The 17,984-nt window shown below is 39.0% G+C and overlaps 1 protein-coding gene across 1 annotated transcript; it reads left to right on the top strand.

Moving 5' to 3' along the window:
• The first annotated feature begins 2,625 nt into the window (after positions 1-2,625).
• FBXO47 (F-box protein 47) lies at positions 2,626-17,976 on the top strand. Its single transcript, XM_050935344.1, has 10 exons — positions 2,626-2,806; positions 3,269-3,439; positions 6,362-6,438; positions 7,530-7,607; positions 8,230-8,338; positions 9,478-9,654; positions 11,054-11,200; positions 13,644-13,786; positions 14,546-14,705; positions 17,488-17,976. The coding sequence occupies exons 1-10, from the start codon at positions 2,626-2,628 to the stop codon at positions 17,598-17,600; spliced, it is 1,356 nt and encodes a 451-aa protein (XP_050791301.1). The 3' UTR covers positions 17,601-17,976.
• Positions 17,977-17,984: the final 8 nt, after the last annotated feature.

The following is a 17,984-nucleotide window of genomic DNA, read 5'->3' as shown; positions in this document are numbered from 1 at the left end:
TTAGTTATTATTATAATTAATTTGATTTTATATGGTTAACATTTACATTTCCCTCTTCCAGTTTTGATTAGCAGTTCTCCAGACAGGAGGGATCCACACAGAGGTTGTTGAGGGCTGCACAAATTTGCTAAGTGAAATCAATCTTCTCATGTTTTTGCTGATCTCCTTGAGAAACATGAAATACATTGAGCGCCAAAAATGGAAGTCAAAAGGGAGCTTTGAGTAAAGGGCTCTAAAATGTGGCTCTTAACGTAAAATTTCTGTCACATGCTCAGTTTTTATTTAAATTGCTCTGATTCTGCTCCCAATAAAAATAAGGGAGTTTTACCATTGACTTTAATGGGAGCAGCGTTCAGAGCTTTTGAAAATCCCACTCATCATGTTAAAGTGGCTGCTTCTGTGCGTAATATTTCTGCAGGCTCTGGATGAGATTTTCAAAAGCACTTAGTAGTGGTCTAAACTCCTATTGACTTCAATGAAGAAGAGTTAGACCAGCACTGACTGCTTTCAAACAAATAAACAAAAAACACCCTCAGATTGTAACTCTATTTCTAAGATATGAATCAGCAAAATGTATAGGACTTAGCCAGCCTTGAAAGAGTTTTAGTGGTGAAGAGAGTTATATTTTTCTTTTACTAAAACAGGCCTTTAACTGCCTTTATGTACAAAGTAAGGCTTTTTATTGCCCCGTACCTGCAGTTGTCTGTAAAAAAAAGTCCCACTGACTTTAAATGTGGATTTCTATGCTTTTTAAAGGTGCTGTTACATACATCTATGATGTTATTTAAATGAATATTTTTGTTGTCTTTACAAGTATCAAATTCATTTGCTCTCCCTGGTTGCTTAAGTAGTCAAAAATTGAATAAAATGCTGTAATTTTAAAAGTCATTAAATTTGCTCACAAGCCATGTGAAAAGTTAAGCTATGGATTTCTTCAGCTAGCATGAATTATCTCATAACTAATTTAAAGATGCCTGTTATAAAGTGTAATTCTCTTTCATGAACAATTGAAAAATGAATTGAAACATTGTCCTGGGCACAGAGAAGAAAATACTATTCATTCAAACATGTTTGTAATGCTTTAATTAAATGGTCCATAATTTTTTGAGTTCGTTCAGTATACAATTCTTTCATTGGGATTGTGATAATTCACTATGTTATGTAAAATGGTTCAGTGAATATGTGTTAGAGAAATGTGCCTTGTTTACTTGATATTTTCAATTTTTTTTTGCTTAAGTAAATGTAACCTGTTGACTGACTAAGGTGTATTAGTACATTTTCTACCTTTCAAACAATTAGTATAATTAAGGGGAGAAAGGAGTCCACTTGTGGTGTTACCACTGTTGCCAACATTCACAATTTTATTCCAAGTCTTGCAACATTTGGTGATTGTCTGAAAGCCCCAGTTGCTAGAATCAAGAGATTGCATGAGAATCTTAGCTTTAATTTAAAAAAAAATAAGTTATTAGCCCTCATGGTTACAGAGAAAAGCTTGAAAATATTAAGTGTGTCCCCTTTAAAGGCTCAGAAACTGGAAGGCAATTATAAGAACATCATGTTTATTATTTTTTTTTAAATTCTCACAATTTTACAGACAATCTTATGGGTTATGGGGGCTTGTCTCATGATTTCTGTAAATCTTGAGGATGGCAATACTGTGCCACATTACAGTACTTGCACATTCTGTGCAGTGATATTTGTCATTATCAGGAATTAAGCTATACCTCAGTTTAAATAGTGCAGGGAAAGTGATAACTTGATGCTTACTTACATTCATAGAATATCAGGGTTGGAAGGGACCTTAGGAGATCATCTAGTCCAACCCCCTGCTCAAAGCAGGATGAATCCCCAGAAAGATTTTTATCCTAGTTCCCTAAATGGCCCCCTCAAGGATTGAATGTACAACCCTGGTTTTAGCAAGCTAATGCTCAAATCACTGAGCTAACCCTTCCCCCCAGTACCAAATCTTAATTTTTATTGTTGTGTACAAGAATACATAAAAGTAGAGTGCCTCAGGCAGACAAGAGACATACAAATTCTTTGAATGGCCTCTTTAATTTTTAATGTTACATGGTTAAAGTAACATGGAAGGGTAAAATAGAAGGATATTGCCTTATTTATAATAGCTCCTTAATATATTTTGTGGCATTTCATATACCTCCTACACTTTTATTTTTTCCCTTAATTATCTTTCAAACCTCCTGAGACCCTCCCTGTCCAAATACTGGTCACTGTTATCCTCATCCCACTCTCCACTTATAACTTCTAATCAGGATACTTTCTTCCCCCAAACACTGAATTACAAAGCAAAAATAATTTCTCATATACACACAACACATATACATTCTCTCTTTTTGTGCTGTATGAAAAAAAAGAGTGGTTATACTGGAAAGAAAGGAAATATAGAACAGGAAATGATAAATATTGATTTGGGAGTGTATTGATGTAATTTTGTTACATTTAAAGTAAAACTGTACCTTCCTACCCATGGAGTAAGACTTACATATTCCATTACCATATCATTCAATCACTTATTTCATTTTATCTCCCTCATAAGTTTCATTTCCTTCCCTATATGCCTTCTGTGTTTCCTCTGCAGGAAAAATTTATGGGACTAGTAGAAGGATGACATCCACTGTAAGTACCAGCTTCACCTTGATTCCCAACCAGAAATACAGGCGCAGTAGCCGTCGCTCCAAACCATTCTGCAACACTGTGAACATAGATTCCGAGTCACTGTCAACTCTCGGGAATTTCAAAGCACTGCCATTAGAGATCTTTCAAATGGTCTTGAAATATCTCTCAGGTGAGGAACTGAGAGAAATTATGTTACTGTCCATAAATGAAAATGATCACATGCAAAAATCCCATTTAGTAAAACGCCAAGTTTGAGGCCTATGGGCCTTGCTCAATAACATTTCACCTTACTACAAATTGAAGGGATTTTCATTAGGTTTGTTCATATTCAGCTTGGGTTCCTGAAGAGCCTCATCACACACACACACACACACACTGATAGTACTCAGGGGGCTCTTTGAAGTGGTCTTCTGCCCACCTTATATAACGATGACAATTTAACAGATATATGCAAAATCCTGAATGACCTAATTTATTGGTAGAGGAATTTACAGTAATGACATTTGTCTCTTACGTCTTTCTGAAATCTCTTGGCCTCCTTGTTCTGAGATGTATAGTAAAGTTCTTGACTACTGAGCAGTTGTGTTTTTGCAATAAAGGTTTACAGGTATACGGGGTTTTGCTTTTTCAGTGAAGGATATCAGCATGCTAAGCATGGTGTCGAAAGCCATCAGCAACCGCCTTATTAATTACATCTCAACCTCATCAGGAAACAGAAGGCTTTTACTGCAAGATTTTCATAACCTTGAGATATCTGGCAAGAAAGAAGGATCCTGTGTATTAGAACACTACAGATCTCTAGGTGACCTTTATAATAAGAATGGTAACAATTAGAAGAGAACTAAAATCAATTAAAGAGCTTCTACTGTGATATTAAGTTATTGATAGCAGTTTAAAATGGTGAAAACGTTTTCTGAAGTGTATAGGTGTTTGTGACCCTCATTGAGGCTGAAATTCATCCTTGTGCAAAGAACCAGCAACAAGGCGCATACACACTTAAGTCTCAATTAAGCTTTATGCATTGTGTGTATTTCTTTCAACATCTCTTAATATACTTTTAATCAGCAATAATAATACATACATTATATAAGTATAGACAAAAATTACATATCTTTTGCTTCTTCCTTATTTAATTTTTAAAGAATATAAAAGGGCAAGTGAAATATAAAAGGGCAAGGTGAGTGGATCTCTCATAAGCATGAGAAAGAAATACAAAGAGTATTTCACCTCTATATCAATGCTCAAATCCCACCTAATTCTGGAGTGATCAAGAATCATTACCATCAAAGGCCTGACAGTCTATGTTAAGTGAATTGGCAATCTCATTCCAGTTCCGAGATGGGAAGTAAACTTATCTCAAAAAGCACCATGACAACTGCCACTGATTAACATTCTTCTTGGCAGTCTTATATCAGAGCTCAAAGACTGAAGTGGGCTTGATGAGTAAACTTTCCTCTCACCCTTAAGTCAGGGCTGAGATACAATGCGAGAATTGTACTGTTGCTGCCCAGGCTGTACTCTTAGTTTCACCCGCGCAACTATAGCCTAGCATGGCAAAAAATAAATCTAGGTCAAAATAATGTGACTAGTGAGTAACACTGCATATTTTCATATAAAAAAAACATTATTTTCTTTTTAACTTTTGCACTAAATTACTTAAATCTTGGCAGCCAAATTCCCCTTAATCTCCCTCACCTTCAATCAAAAGCAATGCAGTCTTTCTTCTCTTTTATGCCACTTGGACGATATCATTTCTCTCCCACCCCCCATTCACTGTAATCCTTTCTCTAAAAGAGAAACAAATGAAATCACAATTTGAACAATATTGATATAAGCCTCCTTAACTGATAAGGTCTCATAATTAAATTGATCCTGACAGTAAAACAAAATTATGTCAAGGTTATATTCAGGAGCTAACTTTAAATTAAGAGATTCCCAAGTTAAAAGAACAATGTCAAAGTTAATTAGGCCAAACATGAGTTCCCTTCAAATTTACATGGATTGTTTACAATATCTTACCGATAACTTCAGTGTTTATTTGTTTTAGTTTTAAAATGAAATCTGATTAACTAAATATTATGCCAAAAAATAGCCAGCACTGTTTTGTACATTGTAATAACAAACTTTGTATTAGAAAAGACAACTGTTATTTAACTATCACTGTATGAACTCATCATTATAATAAGCATAGTCATTTAAACATGACATACTTAGATATTTGCACTGATTTACATATTTTATCATCTACTAAATGAAAGGGCCCAGTCCTGCTCCCATTAAAGTCAATGCCAAAATTCACGTGTATTTCAACAGGAGCAAGACTGAGCTCTAAGGTTAAAATTTGCTTCGGTGTAGAGAGCCAGCACAAGGCTTATACACTGCATTAATCTCACTTAAACCCACAGAGTGAAATCCTAGCTACATTAAAGTCAATGGCAAAAAACTCCCATTGGCTTCAATGGGACCAGGATTTTTCACCCTCCAGGCTTAAACTGGACATGAGTAACACACAGTTTTTGTGCTGCCCCTCTGAACAGGTGTGAATTTCACCATATGAAAGCAGGCCCAAACCTTTGCAATGGTGATAAAAAAGTTATCCCCAGGTTGATGACTGTACTCATGTTTGCAGATATATTGTGAAAGACATTCATCTACTCTTTAGGGGTCTGATTACAAACCCATTGAAGTCAATGGAAAGTTGATTCTTTGGGGTTTTGGATCAGATACCAGACTGATAAAGAAAATTATGTCTGCCATTTAAGAACGTTAACAACATACTTCCAGATTGGGAAAAGAGTCCATTCAAAATCACAGGAAGAGTATAATATACTTTTTGACATTACAGAAATAACATGTTCCTCAGGAGATGAGCAACTTAGAAAAAAAAATTGAGTACACTTCTGTAGATTTCTTGCATTATTAACAAACAAGATATATGTGGTGTTCTACAAGATGTTTTTGAGAGGAAAGATTTTTAACCCATTTGCTTTCCATTGGCTTAGAAAAATTGTTGCTTAGCAAACAGCTGTTCTGCACTATAATATATTCAAGCCCTTTGTATCCTAAGTTCTTCTAGCTTTGAATCTCATGTAGAAGAAAAAAAAATTCTACCACCTAACTATGTTTTTATATTACAACAGTTCAGAATGACTTTTCTGTTTGACAATGTGGTTGGCTTAAAAGATTTTGGAAGCTCAGCTTTTGATGATGTAAATAGAAAACTAGTGCATCTTCTTCACATTTTACTTATTGTGCCTCTCTTAACTGAAATATTTTTAACAGGTGTAATTAAAAAACCAATATAATAATTTTTCAGGGCTCCAGCTGTGACTCACATGGAATTTAAAGCAACTTAGTAAACAAATTATGTCATGAGAGCCTTGCACACTCCCCATCAGGCTTTCTGACATAAATGGCATCTCTATTACAAAGGCTAGCATACCCTTTTACAGTGCACAGCTCACTATAGGTGCTGGAACTAAGAGTGTGGAGGGTGCTGCAGCCCCCCCGGCTTGAAGTGGTTTATATTATATATAGGGCTTATAGTTTTGGCTCCCCTCCTCCCACTATAAAAATTGTTCCAGCACCCCTGCAGGTCATTGTAATGTACCACTTTCTTTTCTTGCAGAAATAGTATGGTATTGTATTGCTTGTGCAGTGTATTCTTCAACTACTACAATTATTTTCATCATTTGAATTATTATGTATGTGTTTCTTTTCACAGGTTTGTTGCTTAAAAGGTGTACACTACTGCTGCCCACAAAAGACAGGCTAAAGTACATACACAAGATACTCTCAGAAGTAAGCTCACACTCATTGCTCTGTGCTGAATACTTCTAGAATCTTGTTTTGAACTATCACTTGCACCTATATTAACGTTTCAATTTAAAAAATGCTGTTAATGTAATGATTTAAATTAATTCATTTAATTATTGACATATCTGTAATGCTCATCAGTGTAATATCATGAATTTACTAACTTGGAATCAGTTTCTTGTTGGTTAAAAATCTTCCTTGGATATTTAGGCTGATATTTCAAATCTTTGGCACCTGAAATTAGGTCCCTAAATCTATATTTAGGCATTTAAATAAGTGATCTGATTTTTCAGAGATGCTGATCCCCTAAAGCTTTAGACTGAAGTCAGTGTGAGCTGTAGGTGTTCAGAACTATGTCTAACTTTAGGCACCCACTTTTTGAAAAATATGACCTAGGTGTAGGATTTTCAAAAATATCTAAAGGAGTTAGTTGCCCAACTCCTAGTGAAAGTCAGTGAGTTAGGTGCCTAATTCCTTCACATGTTTTTAAAACCCCACTCTTAGTTAAGTATGATTTTTATGTTTAGTTTTTAAAACAGGTCACTGTTGCCACTTTGTAACAGAATGAGCATAGGTTGAAATTCAGCCCCGTGAAGATATCCTACAGAAGGTCTATATTCCACTTAAATTCTGCTTAGAGGGCAAAGTGGTGCATAATGCCTTGGGCAGGCTCTCTGCACATGGTAAATTTTAACCATAATTAATTCAAAACATGATGTTACCAAACTGTATTAGTTTCTGGAGGGGAAATGGTTATACATAGCAACAGATATTCTTAATAAAATATCACATCTGTCTGAAGACTTTAAGGTGGTCTGAATGAAAGTTCCCAGAGGACCAATGGCCACATCATAAAAAATATCTCTAACTGGCAACCTTGTTGGGTGTCTCAGCAGAGATGCAAGGGTTGAGTGAATGTAGTGTAGAGAAATAAATTCCTCATTAACCCTGGAGATAGCCCCTTGGGTCAGTGTTGTGGTAGATTAGCCGTGTGGGAAAGCTTCAAGCACAGAAGTGAGTTTATTGCCAATTAAGCTACACTGATGAAATGAGGCAACGATGTTTTGTCTTTGCAGGTTTCCTGTTTTAAACTCAGTGGTTGCCCAAGCCCATTGCATTGCTTGGGATTACAATGCTATGGAGTGTTTTTACAGGTATAGTGTATTTTTCAGAGAAGAAGAAGGCAGGTATCATTAATATAAAAGAAAACAAAGTTTGCCTTGCTGAAATACTCCGTCTTTTAAAAAGAGTGCAAATAAACATAATCATCATCCAGCTTAGTTATACTTTGAGAAGCAGTGGACTGAAACTGCTTTGCAAGACATTTCAAAGTTTAACATGGCTTTCAGGTCTCAAACAATACATTTATTCAATACCACATTTCTTTCTGGGTCTTAAAATAGTTAACGCTAAAGAATTTATCAGTCTGGATCTTATTATTAGCCAGTTTGGATTTTAATTTAAATTTGCAGTTTATTACCAAAGAATACATAGGTGGGATTTTAATTTAAATTTGCAGTTTATTACCAAAGAATACATAGGGGGCCATTTCAGTACATTACTTCAAACATCAAATTCACAGCACCTAAACAGGGATTCTCTGATTTAAAGGCAACTGGCCCAAGGTCTGTAATTAAATGGAGGAATTGTTCTAGCTATTTGGGATGCAAATGTGTCCTCTTCATAAATACAGAAAAATTAATCATACATATATGACTATAATAACAAGCATTGTGATTTAATTCTATTTATCTGTCCTTCATTTGGTGTCGTCAGATCTTGACAGCAGGCTGGGATGAGCTAGAATGCCATCGTGTTTTTAACTTCCTCTGTGAGCTGAGCAATCTACCTCGCAAAGTACAGACAGTTGTCAGCAGCAAACCAGGTGAACACCTGAAACAAAAATGTCCTAGAAAATACAAATGATGATGATAATAAGAGTCTGTCATGGCAGCTATATCATTCTTTTGCTGTGAGTTCCGGAAATTGATTCATATTATTACAGAGGAGATGCACCCCAGACTCAAGGACGGTTTGTGCCACATGATCCCTGCAGTACCTGATCCTTTCTTGATCCATATTTATGATGCTTTAGTTGCAGAAATGACAGAAAATGAGTGCTCTGACGCTGGTAACATGCTTGCATATATCTGAAGGAAATCAGCACCATTAAATGAATTTAGTTGTTTTCTGATGAAAACAACAACTAATTGACTTTTATCTTTCGCATGTTCTGTGTGGTAAAGTGTATCTCTTTGAGATGCAATTGATTTTCTTGGATCTTATCATTTCAGTATGAAATGACATGTAAAATTTACATTCAGTGGACCTAATTCTCCACTGCATTACACCAATACCAGTGCAATCAATGGAGTTACACCAGCTTAAAACTGATGTGGTGCAGTAGAAAATCAGGACCAATATTTTATGCATATCCTGAAGCATTGCTCTAAAACCAAATATAGCCCCTCCAGAGATTCTCTGGCACAGCACTCAGTATTTCACTGGAAATGTTCACATGTGGCCTCCTGCATAAGTGGTTGTAGAAGGCAAGCATGCAATCAACTGCTTCTATTTACTCCTTTTGGCACCATATAATAGAGTCACAGGCAGAAAGAAGCTCAGCAAAAGTCAAAAATAACAGTGTGCCCCTGAAAAAGAGCATGAGAAGTGGCAAAGAAAACATTGGGCAGGCAGGTAGAATCAGTGGTTTGAAGCAGTGCAGTGTGTCTATTAGACTAAAGCAGTCATGAGATAGTTATAGCTCAGAATTTCAGGACCTTGTGATCTCAGTTACTCCAATTTAACACTAACTCAATGGGAGCTATGCATCTAGAATCTTAAAAATCCCACGAGGCACCTATCTACATCTGTAGGAGCCTAAATACCTTTAAAAATCTAGCCCTATGTGCCCGTATAATCTAAAAACCTTTTTCCCTCGCTCTCCCCATCTTTATAAACATGTTGAAATCACCAAAGTGCAATGCCTGCTGGATTTATAATATACAAATTCTCTTGTCCTAGGAAGTGCCCGAAAGCTGGAATTACGGATAAGGTTATTCTGTCGCAGTGTCCTGCTAAATCACTGGATTCATCGAAGTGATTCTGCATTTTGGCTGACTCGTATCTTAAAACCGTGGCCAATGGTTAATCAAGCCCGGCTGTTGTACATCATTTTTGGGCCAGTTTCCTCTCTAAATGGTGAGTAAATTTAACATGGTAGACCAGAATTTCTCCCTTAGAAAACAGGCTGTCTCACAACCTGTGTAAATAAATGGGCTTTCAGGGTACCAGTGTAAGGATTGTATGGAATGAATTCCCCCTCAGTCAAGAGGTAGGGCTGTATATCCTGGAATGTCTGTGTGGACACTACTATAGACCATAAGTTGTAGTAGGAGCAACAAACTCTCTTTACCCATTGTTGTGAGCTTTTGGGACAAAGCATACACACAAGTTGTGAACCCATTATTCCCTCTTCTGGTACTCCCCTGCACACCCCACAACAGCTCTTCTGGATTCCTGTGGAGAGAGTTGCCATGGATCTTTTCAGCAGTGTGCAGAGAACTGTGGGGTGCTGTGTAGTTTCTCTGCTTTCTAGCTCCATGTATGGCAGAAACACAGTGGTACACTTTGTTGTGGGCCTTCTCATAGGCCAGGAAGATTTCACCCCCAGAGGAAAAGCACCTGTGTTTATTGCATTTGACTTTAGAAGGGAACATTTTACCTCCTATGGAGACTTATCATTCCTAATAAACTTACTCTTTTTCAAGATTTGACCACACTCAGTTCATCTTAATTTGGGCAGAACTTAAGCTTCCAGGTAATTGCTTGGACACATTACTGAGAATGTTTAACAATGGTGCTGATTACTCGTGATTTACACCAGTGTGAGAGGGAAATCAAATCAATTAACCTCATTGATGTCACACAGAACATCTTAGCCATTTCCCAATATTTTTTTGTTTTGCTCCAGCTACATTACAGTAAACTGTTGAAGACAGAAACTCTGACTTTACTTACCAGTGTATGGCCATGCACTCCTATGATGTTACCTACAGGTCTGATTTTTCAAAAGTTCTGAGCACACACAAATCCTACTGAAATCAAAGAGAGCACCACCATCTCTGAAAACCAGGCCCTTTATAAATAATGAAGTATAAAGTTTAGAACAATTTACCCTTACCTGTTTAACATGGAACTTTTAAAAATTGTTTATATTACAGCTTAAGTGAAGAAATTACAGACTATGTTTTTCCTCTCTATTTGCCTACACTTGTGGTGTGAAGGTAGCCTTAGCACTGAACCAGAAGCATGTGTATCACACTTTGAAATCACATTCTCTTTTTCTCACTTAAATATTAATTCTGTGTTTCCTTAAAGCATCCAGTGATTCTGATTCATGTTGCAGTCTACACTGTCCCATCTGCCACAAGTGAGATGAAATAAAAAGCACTTGTACAAATAGGGATTTATGCTTTTGCTTGAATCACCTTTTTTTTTTTTTTTTTTTCCAAGCCATGCTTTGAGGTCCCAGTATAGGTCTTCTTTGTTTAGCAAACTACATTGTCACTTAGTAGTGATTGTGATTAATGTTACCCAGGACATGTGGTTTGGCAGAAAATGATAGAAGGACCAACAGATGAGACCAGTTTAAAGGGTCTAGCTGATGCTATTAAACTACTGTATGACACAGAAGCTAAAGAGTGGACAGCAGATGATGTTATCAGTCTTGTGGATGAATTGTCAGGTATATTTTTGCCTTTATCATAGATATATAGGATTATATGATCATGTCCTCATAGACTAAAGAGATATGTGTCAGATAGTAAAAAACTGAAGAGCACGGGGAATCTGAGTCCCCCCTAATCCCTTGCAGTAGCTGTACTATACTGGAAGGTCAATAAAACTGGAGGTTATGCAGTGGTCAGAGATGGAAGAGACCAATGCTGCTTATAAACCAAAGCCTTTTTTCCCAAAAGTGAAACTTTTTATGTAATAACATATGAAAAACTTCAAAAATAAGTGTTCTGTTATCATGTCCAAGGGATACTATCACACTGTTTAGGTCCAAAATTTAGGTTTTGTTCAAAACAAAGTTTTACTAAACTTTATATTAATAGATATGTTTTCATGATTTTTATTTAAATGTCAAGAAAAATCAATTTTTGTTTGACTTGAATCATTTTTCCTATAGCATTTGTACTCTGGGCATTCTTATTCTTGGGGTTGAGAACCAAAAAGTGACATTAATTAGAAATGAGGGAAAATGTCTAATGTATTTCCATTATCCAAGCTGTCAAATACAAATATAAACAAAAAAAGATAAATAGCAAAAAGGTACACTAGATTTTTTTTCAGATCTAATGTATGGTAGTTATTAATAATCTTGATAAAGACAACTTTTGGTTATCCCCAGAACTGATCCCATCCCATTGACTTTAATGTTAATGGTATTTGGATATTAATTGCTTGGTGTGCCATTTATTGGCAACCCTTTGGAAGGGAGGTTCCACTTGCGATGAATTTGCTGGCTCTGAGTCTGCAGCCCGGAAAGCTCAGGGAGAGGTACCATGCAGTCCCATGGGCCCCCAGTGCTCCCTGTGGAAAGCCCCAGCTGCAGGCAGGCTTGCAGGGCTGTAGCCAGGGAAGGAAAGCACTGGGATGTGCTGAGCCTGGGCCACCAGTGCCAGGACAGGACACAGCCGGGAAGGGGCAGAGAGAGGTACTGTGCAGCCCCATAGACCCCGAGTGCCCCCTCTCCCCATGGAAAATCTTGGCTGCAGGGACTCTAATTGGGGCTGCCCATTGGGCAAGGATGCTGGCACCACAGCCCATCACCTCCTGTGTGGGCAGCAGGTTCTCGGCCACGGGGCTGCCCCATGCTATTGTCTCAGGTAAGGGCCATCTGCTTATTATTGGGAACTTTTGGATAATGGAAGCTTTATGCTGGGAACCAATAAGTTGCTAATAACTGGTATCTGCTGTAGTTTCATTTTTAATACAGGTGAGGACAATTTTTTTTAAGTGTTTTTTTCAAAACCTCTTTAAATACAAAGTATGGTGGCCTTTACTGAGAAAGGGAATGGGAAGAGACTGTCTAGGAAGGAGTATGGCAGAAAGAGATCTAGGGGTCATAGTGGACCACAAGCTAAATATGAGTCAACAGTGTGATACTGTTGCAAAAAAAGCAAACGTGATTCTGGGATGCATTAACAGGTATGTTGTAAACAAGACACGAGAAGTCATTCTTCCGCTCTACTCTGCGCTGGTTAGGCCTCATCTGGAGTATTGTGTCCAGTTCTGGGCACCGCATTTCAAGAAAGATGTGGAGAAATTCGAGAGGGTCCAGAGAAGAGCAACAAGAATGATTAAAGGTCTTGAGAACATGACCTATGAAGGAAGGCTGAAAGAATTGGGTTTATTTAGTTTGGAAAAGAGAAGACTGAGATGGGACATGATAGCAGTTTTCAGGTATCTAAAAGGGTGTCATCAGGAGGAGGGAGAAAACTTGTTCACCTTAGCCTCTAATGATAGAACAAGAAGCAATGGGCTTAAACTGCAGCAAGGGAGATTTAGGTTGGACATTAGGAAAAAGTTCCTAACTGTCAGGGTAGTTAAACACTGGAATAAATTGCCTCGGGAGGTTGTGGAATCTCCATCTCTGGAGATATTTAAGAGTAGGTTAGATAAATGTCTATCAGGGATGGTCTAGACAGTATTTGGTCCTGCCATGAGGGCAGGGGACTGGACTCGATGACCTCTCAAGGTCCCTTCCAGTCCTAGAGTCTATGAATCTATAAGACGCTGGTCTCTGGAAAGGAATCCTTTCCAAAGAATCCATGATTTCACAATTTGGTGGTGTTATGTTTTAAGTTTGGTTTGAGTTTGGAGAGATTGTATTATACTTTTTATTATCATCATCCTTAATACAAACAATCCCTATTGGCACCATAGTAACTCCATAGCTTCCAGCTGTGCTGCAGGTGTGTTTGAATGGGCTTTCTTCTCAAACATGTTAGATGGCTGTCAAATGCAGTGATTCATAAATTCAAATACTTCCAGAATTTTGTTCAGATAATTTTCTTTTAGTTTAATTGTAACCTACATTTTATAACTTTATATTTAACTACATTATATTTCAGTCTGTTGAATCATAGGTAATGAAAATCCTTTGTGTTTTATTATAAAAGTGGTTCCCCGGGAGTGGCTCATGGAGAATAATGCTCGCCTCCTCATCCTGAGTGGGAACAACATCTGTTTCACCTTCATGGCTAGTAAAGCTGTGAATGGGAGGGCTCTTGAGCTGGCCAGGCTAGTGGTCTTTCTGGCTTTGGTGAGTAGCACTGAATAGAATGTTTCCTTGCATTTTGCCACTAAATCTGCAACACTGCTTTCCCAGCTCTGGGGCCTGATTCTCCTTCCATTACACTAGTGCAACGGTTCTCAAACTGTGGATTGGGACCCCAAAATGGATCGTGACCTCTTTTAATGGGGTCGCCACGGCTGGCTTAGACTTTCTAGGGTCAAAGCCCAAGTCCGAAGGCTTCAGCCCTGGGTGGCAGGGCTCAGATTACAGGTCCCTCTGTCTGGGCGTGAAGTCCTTGAGCTTTGGCTTTGCCCCCACCTACCTAGGGTAGTGGGGCTTGGGCGGGCTCAGGCTTTGGTTCCCCGTCCTGGGGTCCTGTCATAATTTTTGCTGTCAGAAGGGGGTCATTGTGCAATGAAGTTTGAGAAGCCCTGCACTAGTGTAAAGCAAGAGTAACTACATTGAAATCAATGGGCCTGGTTCTGTTTTGCCCTAAGGCCCCTATGCACTGCTTGAAGGTAGCAGCTCTATCCCTAGGGAAAAATTATTCCAGCATAAGGTGGGAATGGAGTTCTCCCACCTTCGTAGCACTGATGGAACAGCTCTGCCACAGCACCCTCTCCCGTAGGCCCTGGAATAGATTACAGAGCAGGACTGAAGTTGACTGTATTATGGGATAGTGCCTTAATTGTCTACTATGAATTTTAATACTTCAACTTGTGTTATTTTATTTTTTACCTCACCACCATCTTGGATACACATTATAATATTTCTTGTATGTTCTAGGTCTGTGAGAAGGACTTGTACTGCATGGACTGGGCAGTAAAAATGATGCAGAAAGTCTGCAAGGTTTTCAGCACTCCAGGCGAAAGAAATAACTTCCTGCAGAGTGTGGAGAATGCATTTGCTCACATGATCATGGACATGCTACAGTCAGTAATGTCTGGTGAGTAGCTATGCCTGACTGCAACAGGTGAGCCCTTTCAATGGGACGTGCTCACTAGACAAGACTCCACCAGAGCAGGGGATGGGAGCTCCTGTATCATCACAACTCCAGCCAGGCCCCCTTCTTAGCTAACCAGATCTACCCTGGAATGGGGTTCATTGGAAAAGATGGGCTAATCTTTTTATAATTATAATGCCCTATTGGCTGATTGTTTTGTCATGTGGATTGGATTATTTTGAGCTGGTTTTGTAAAGTGTGTGTGTGTGTGTGTGTGTGTGTGTGTTTAAGATTATGCTAGAGTGCTTAGTGGTACCGCATTAGGAGAGATACTTTTTGTAGGAAGAAATAAATATGCAAGTGTTCAGTGATAATATATTCAACCATAGGTGCTCAAAATATGTAACTTCATCCAGAGGGTGGGAGTGAGATCTGTATACTTACACTAAGAGACTCCTAGTGGTTTAGATGATTAAACTCACTTCATTTTTTTTAAACATGTGACAAAAGTTATATCACTTATTTGATACATTTAAATCAGAGGTGCCCAAATTTTGCCCAAAGGATGGACACACTTTTATCTTGTCAGATGATAAGAAGTACCTAATTTGCATAAATTCTGACTAATTGCAGATAGCCTTTCCTTCTGCAAGATACAGGTTTGAAGACACTATGGTCCTGATTCTCAGTTGCCCTGCCCCTCATCCAGGCATGGTAGTATTTTACATTCATTTTGCACTGTTCTGACATAGTAGCATTTTACACCCAGTTCTGCTCTCACTCCACTGGATGTAAAGCAAGCGTTTTCAACCTTTTTTTCCCCTGAGGCCCCCACAACATTCTACAAAAACTCCACTGCCTACCTCTACTACAGCTGTTTTCTGCATATAAAAGCCAGGGCTGGCCTTAAGGGGTAGCAGCCAGAGCAATTGCCTGAGGCCCTACACCACAGGGCACTCCACAAAGCTAAGTTGCTCAGGCTTCTGCTTCAGCTCTGGGTGGTGGGGCTCAGAGCCCCACACTTCAGCCCTGTACAGCAGGGCTTAGGCTTTCTGCCCCAGGCCCCAGCGAGTCTAACACAGGTCCTGTTTGGCAGACCCCCTGAAACCTCTCATGGCCTCTCAGGGGGCCCCGGACCCCTGGTTGAGAATCACTGGGAAAACGACACAAAGCACAGGGCAACAAGGACTCAGACTCTAGTAATCCTCATGTGCAGTGTTCCTTCGTAATCCCAGTAGAAAACTCCTTGGAACAAGCTGGGACATTGTATCTTGGGAGTTGGAGTCCTTTTGGTCTATCCTTCCATTCAAAATCAGAGTGGCACAACTAAGTACTTACATCTCAGCCTAAGCAGGCTCTGCTGCCCCTCTGCAGGTTAGCAATAGGCATGCCTCAACCCCTGAACGCTCCAATCATCTTCCTGGAGTGTCAAGCCCGTTTCACTGGACACTCAGTAATCATACATTCACTGCTTCCAAGGACGCGGAACACTCCAACTTATCAGTTTCACTTCGGATCACTGCTCCATTTGACACACAGCACTTATATATGTTCATAGTGAAAACAAGCAGAAGTTTATTTAACAAAGAAGAGACTCAAATGATAGCAAGCAAAAGTATTGGACACAAATGGTTACATATACAATGATAACACGAATCCTAGAACGTAGACTTGTTTAACAAAATACTCTCATGGCTGATAAAGTATTGCTCATCAACGCTTTCTAGCCAGGCAGGCTGTGATCCCTTTTTCATAAAACAAGACATATTGCCGGCTTGCCCCCGAGGTAAAGGATACAAGTGTGTTGTTTTGATTCCCTAGCTATACAAATCCCTTCGTCTTCATTCATAAATGGGATGCCCTCTGCTGGTTGTTTTTTCCTGTATACTCCTTTCTTGCAGATTTTTTCATCTTTTGTCAATTTTGCAATCTTGATTAGCCAGCGGCTCAGTGTGCAAATGACTTACATTGAGAGAGACAGACACAATATACAATGATCAGACAGAGAAATAAGCATCTGCTACCACCTTCCTGAAAACAACCTAACTGAGGCAGGTTATTTTCTGTGGGGAGGGAGAGCTCAGTGGTTTGAGCATCAGCCTGTTAAGCCCAGGGTTGTGAGTTCAGTCCTTGAGGGGGCCACTTAGGGATCTGGGGCAAAATCAGTACTTGGTCCTGCCTAGTGAAGGCAGGGGGCTGGACTCAATGACCTTTCAGGGTCCCTTCTAGTTCTATGAGATAGGGTACATCTCCATGTATTACTAAACTCCAAGGCTTTAAGAACATAATTTTCAGTATAGGAACATAACTTCTCAAATATTGTCAGTATATACATTTCACAACAATTATGATGACCAGTGGCCTACTAGCTTTCGGTAGTACATGCAGGGCCAGCTCCAGGCATCAGCTTAGCAAGCAGGTGCTTGGGGTGGCACGTCCAGCTATTCTGCAGCAATTCGGCGGAGGGTCTGTCACTCCCGGTTGGAGCAAAGGACCTCCTGCTGAATTGCCGCAGATCGCGATCGCAGCTTTTTTTTCTTGTCTGCTTCGAACGGCAAAAACCCTGGCCCTACTTGCATGCTGTGCTTTGGTGTATTATTGTGTGCATCTGACATAGGGGATCCCTGTTAAACTTTATCCCCTGCCCTCTGCCAGTTGGCATCAAGAGGTACCTGGCTCATACTTGGCCTCTGCTAAGATACTAAATAGTTTCTGAGATCTTCTCCCTACAAATGAGCTCTTTGTTTTCCTTAGCTATTGTTAATGTTTCCCTTCTGGTGCTTAGGAGATCGTGATGAAGAAGACAGCAGCTTTCTGAATTTGTTCCACCTTGTGAATGCACAAGCTAACTTCCATAAGGAAATTCTGTATCTGACCATGAGAAGCACCTCTACCTAAATACTTCGAATTTCAGGCTTTTAGAGAATACTACAGTGATTCAGACAGGTGGCCTTTTTCTCCATTTACTTTCTCACACATAGAAAACAGTGTCCACCTACTTTTTACATTCACTCTCCAGCAGTTGCTTGCAAAGTTTTAGCAGCTACAAAAATAGAAAATATAATAGCCAGTTAAATCTGGAGCTATAACCTCTGCAGAAGCTGCAGAAGGCTGACTGGAGATGCTAGTGAAATACAAAGTAGAAGAATTACTTAAATCTATGAAGACATATCGAGTCATCTCTAAGAAACTACAGCACGGTCTGTGCAATAAACTTGTCTAAGCCTGTATGTCAGGCTCCTCAGCACATCCTATCTGTGGCATTCCATGGTTTGGCTGTTA

The sequence above is a fragment of the Gopherus flavomarginatus genome, chromosome 25 (genome assembly GCF_025201925.1).
Source record: "Gopherus flavomarginatus isolate rGopFla2 chromosome 25, rGopFla2.mat.asm, whole genome shotgun sequence".
Taxonomy (NCBI): domain Eukaryota; kingdom Metazoa; phylum Chordata; order Testudines; family Testudinidae; genus Gopherus; species Gopherus flavomarginatus.
Note: the sequence above shows the minus strand (reverse complement) of the source record. Positions and strands in the feature narration are given on the sequence as shown.

Coding starts and splice junctions, on each gene's coding strand:
- FBXO47 (XM_050935344.1), top strand. CDS start 2,626: ATGACATCCACTGTAAGTACCAGCTTCACCTTGATTCCCAACCAGAAA. Junction 6,439..7,529: donor TACACAAGATACTCTCAGAA/GTAAGCTCACAC, acceptor TTGTCTTTGCAG/GTTTCCTGTTTTAAACTCAG. Junction 13,787..14,545: donor TAGTGGTCTTTCTGGCTTTG/GTGAGTAGCACT, acceptor TGTATGTTCTAG/GTCTGTGAGAAGGACTTGTA.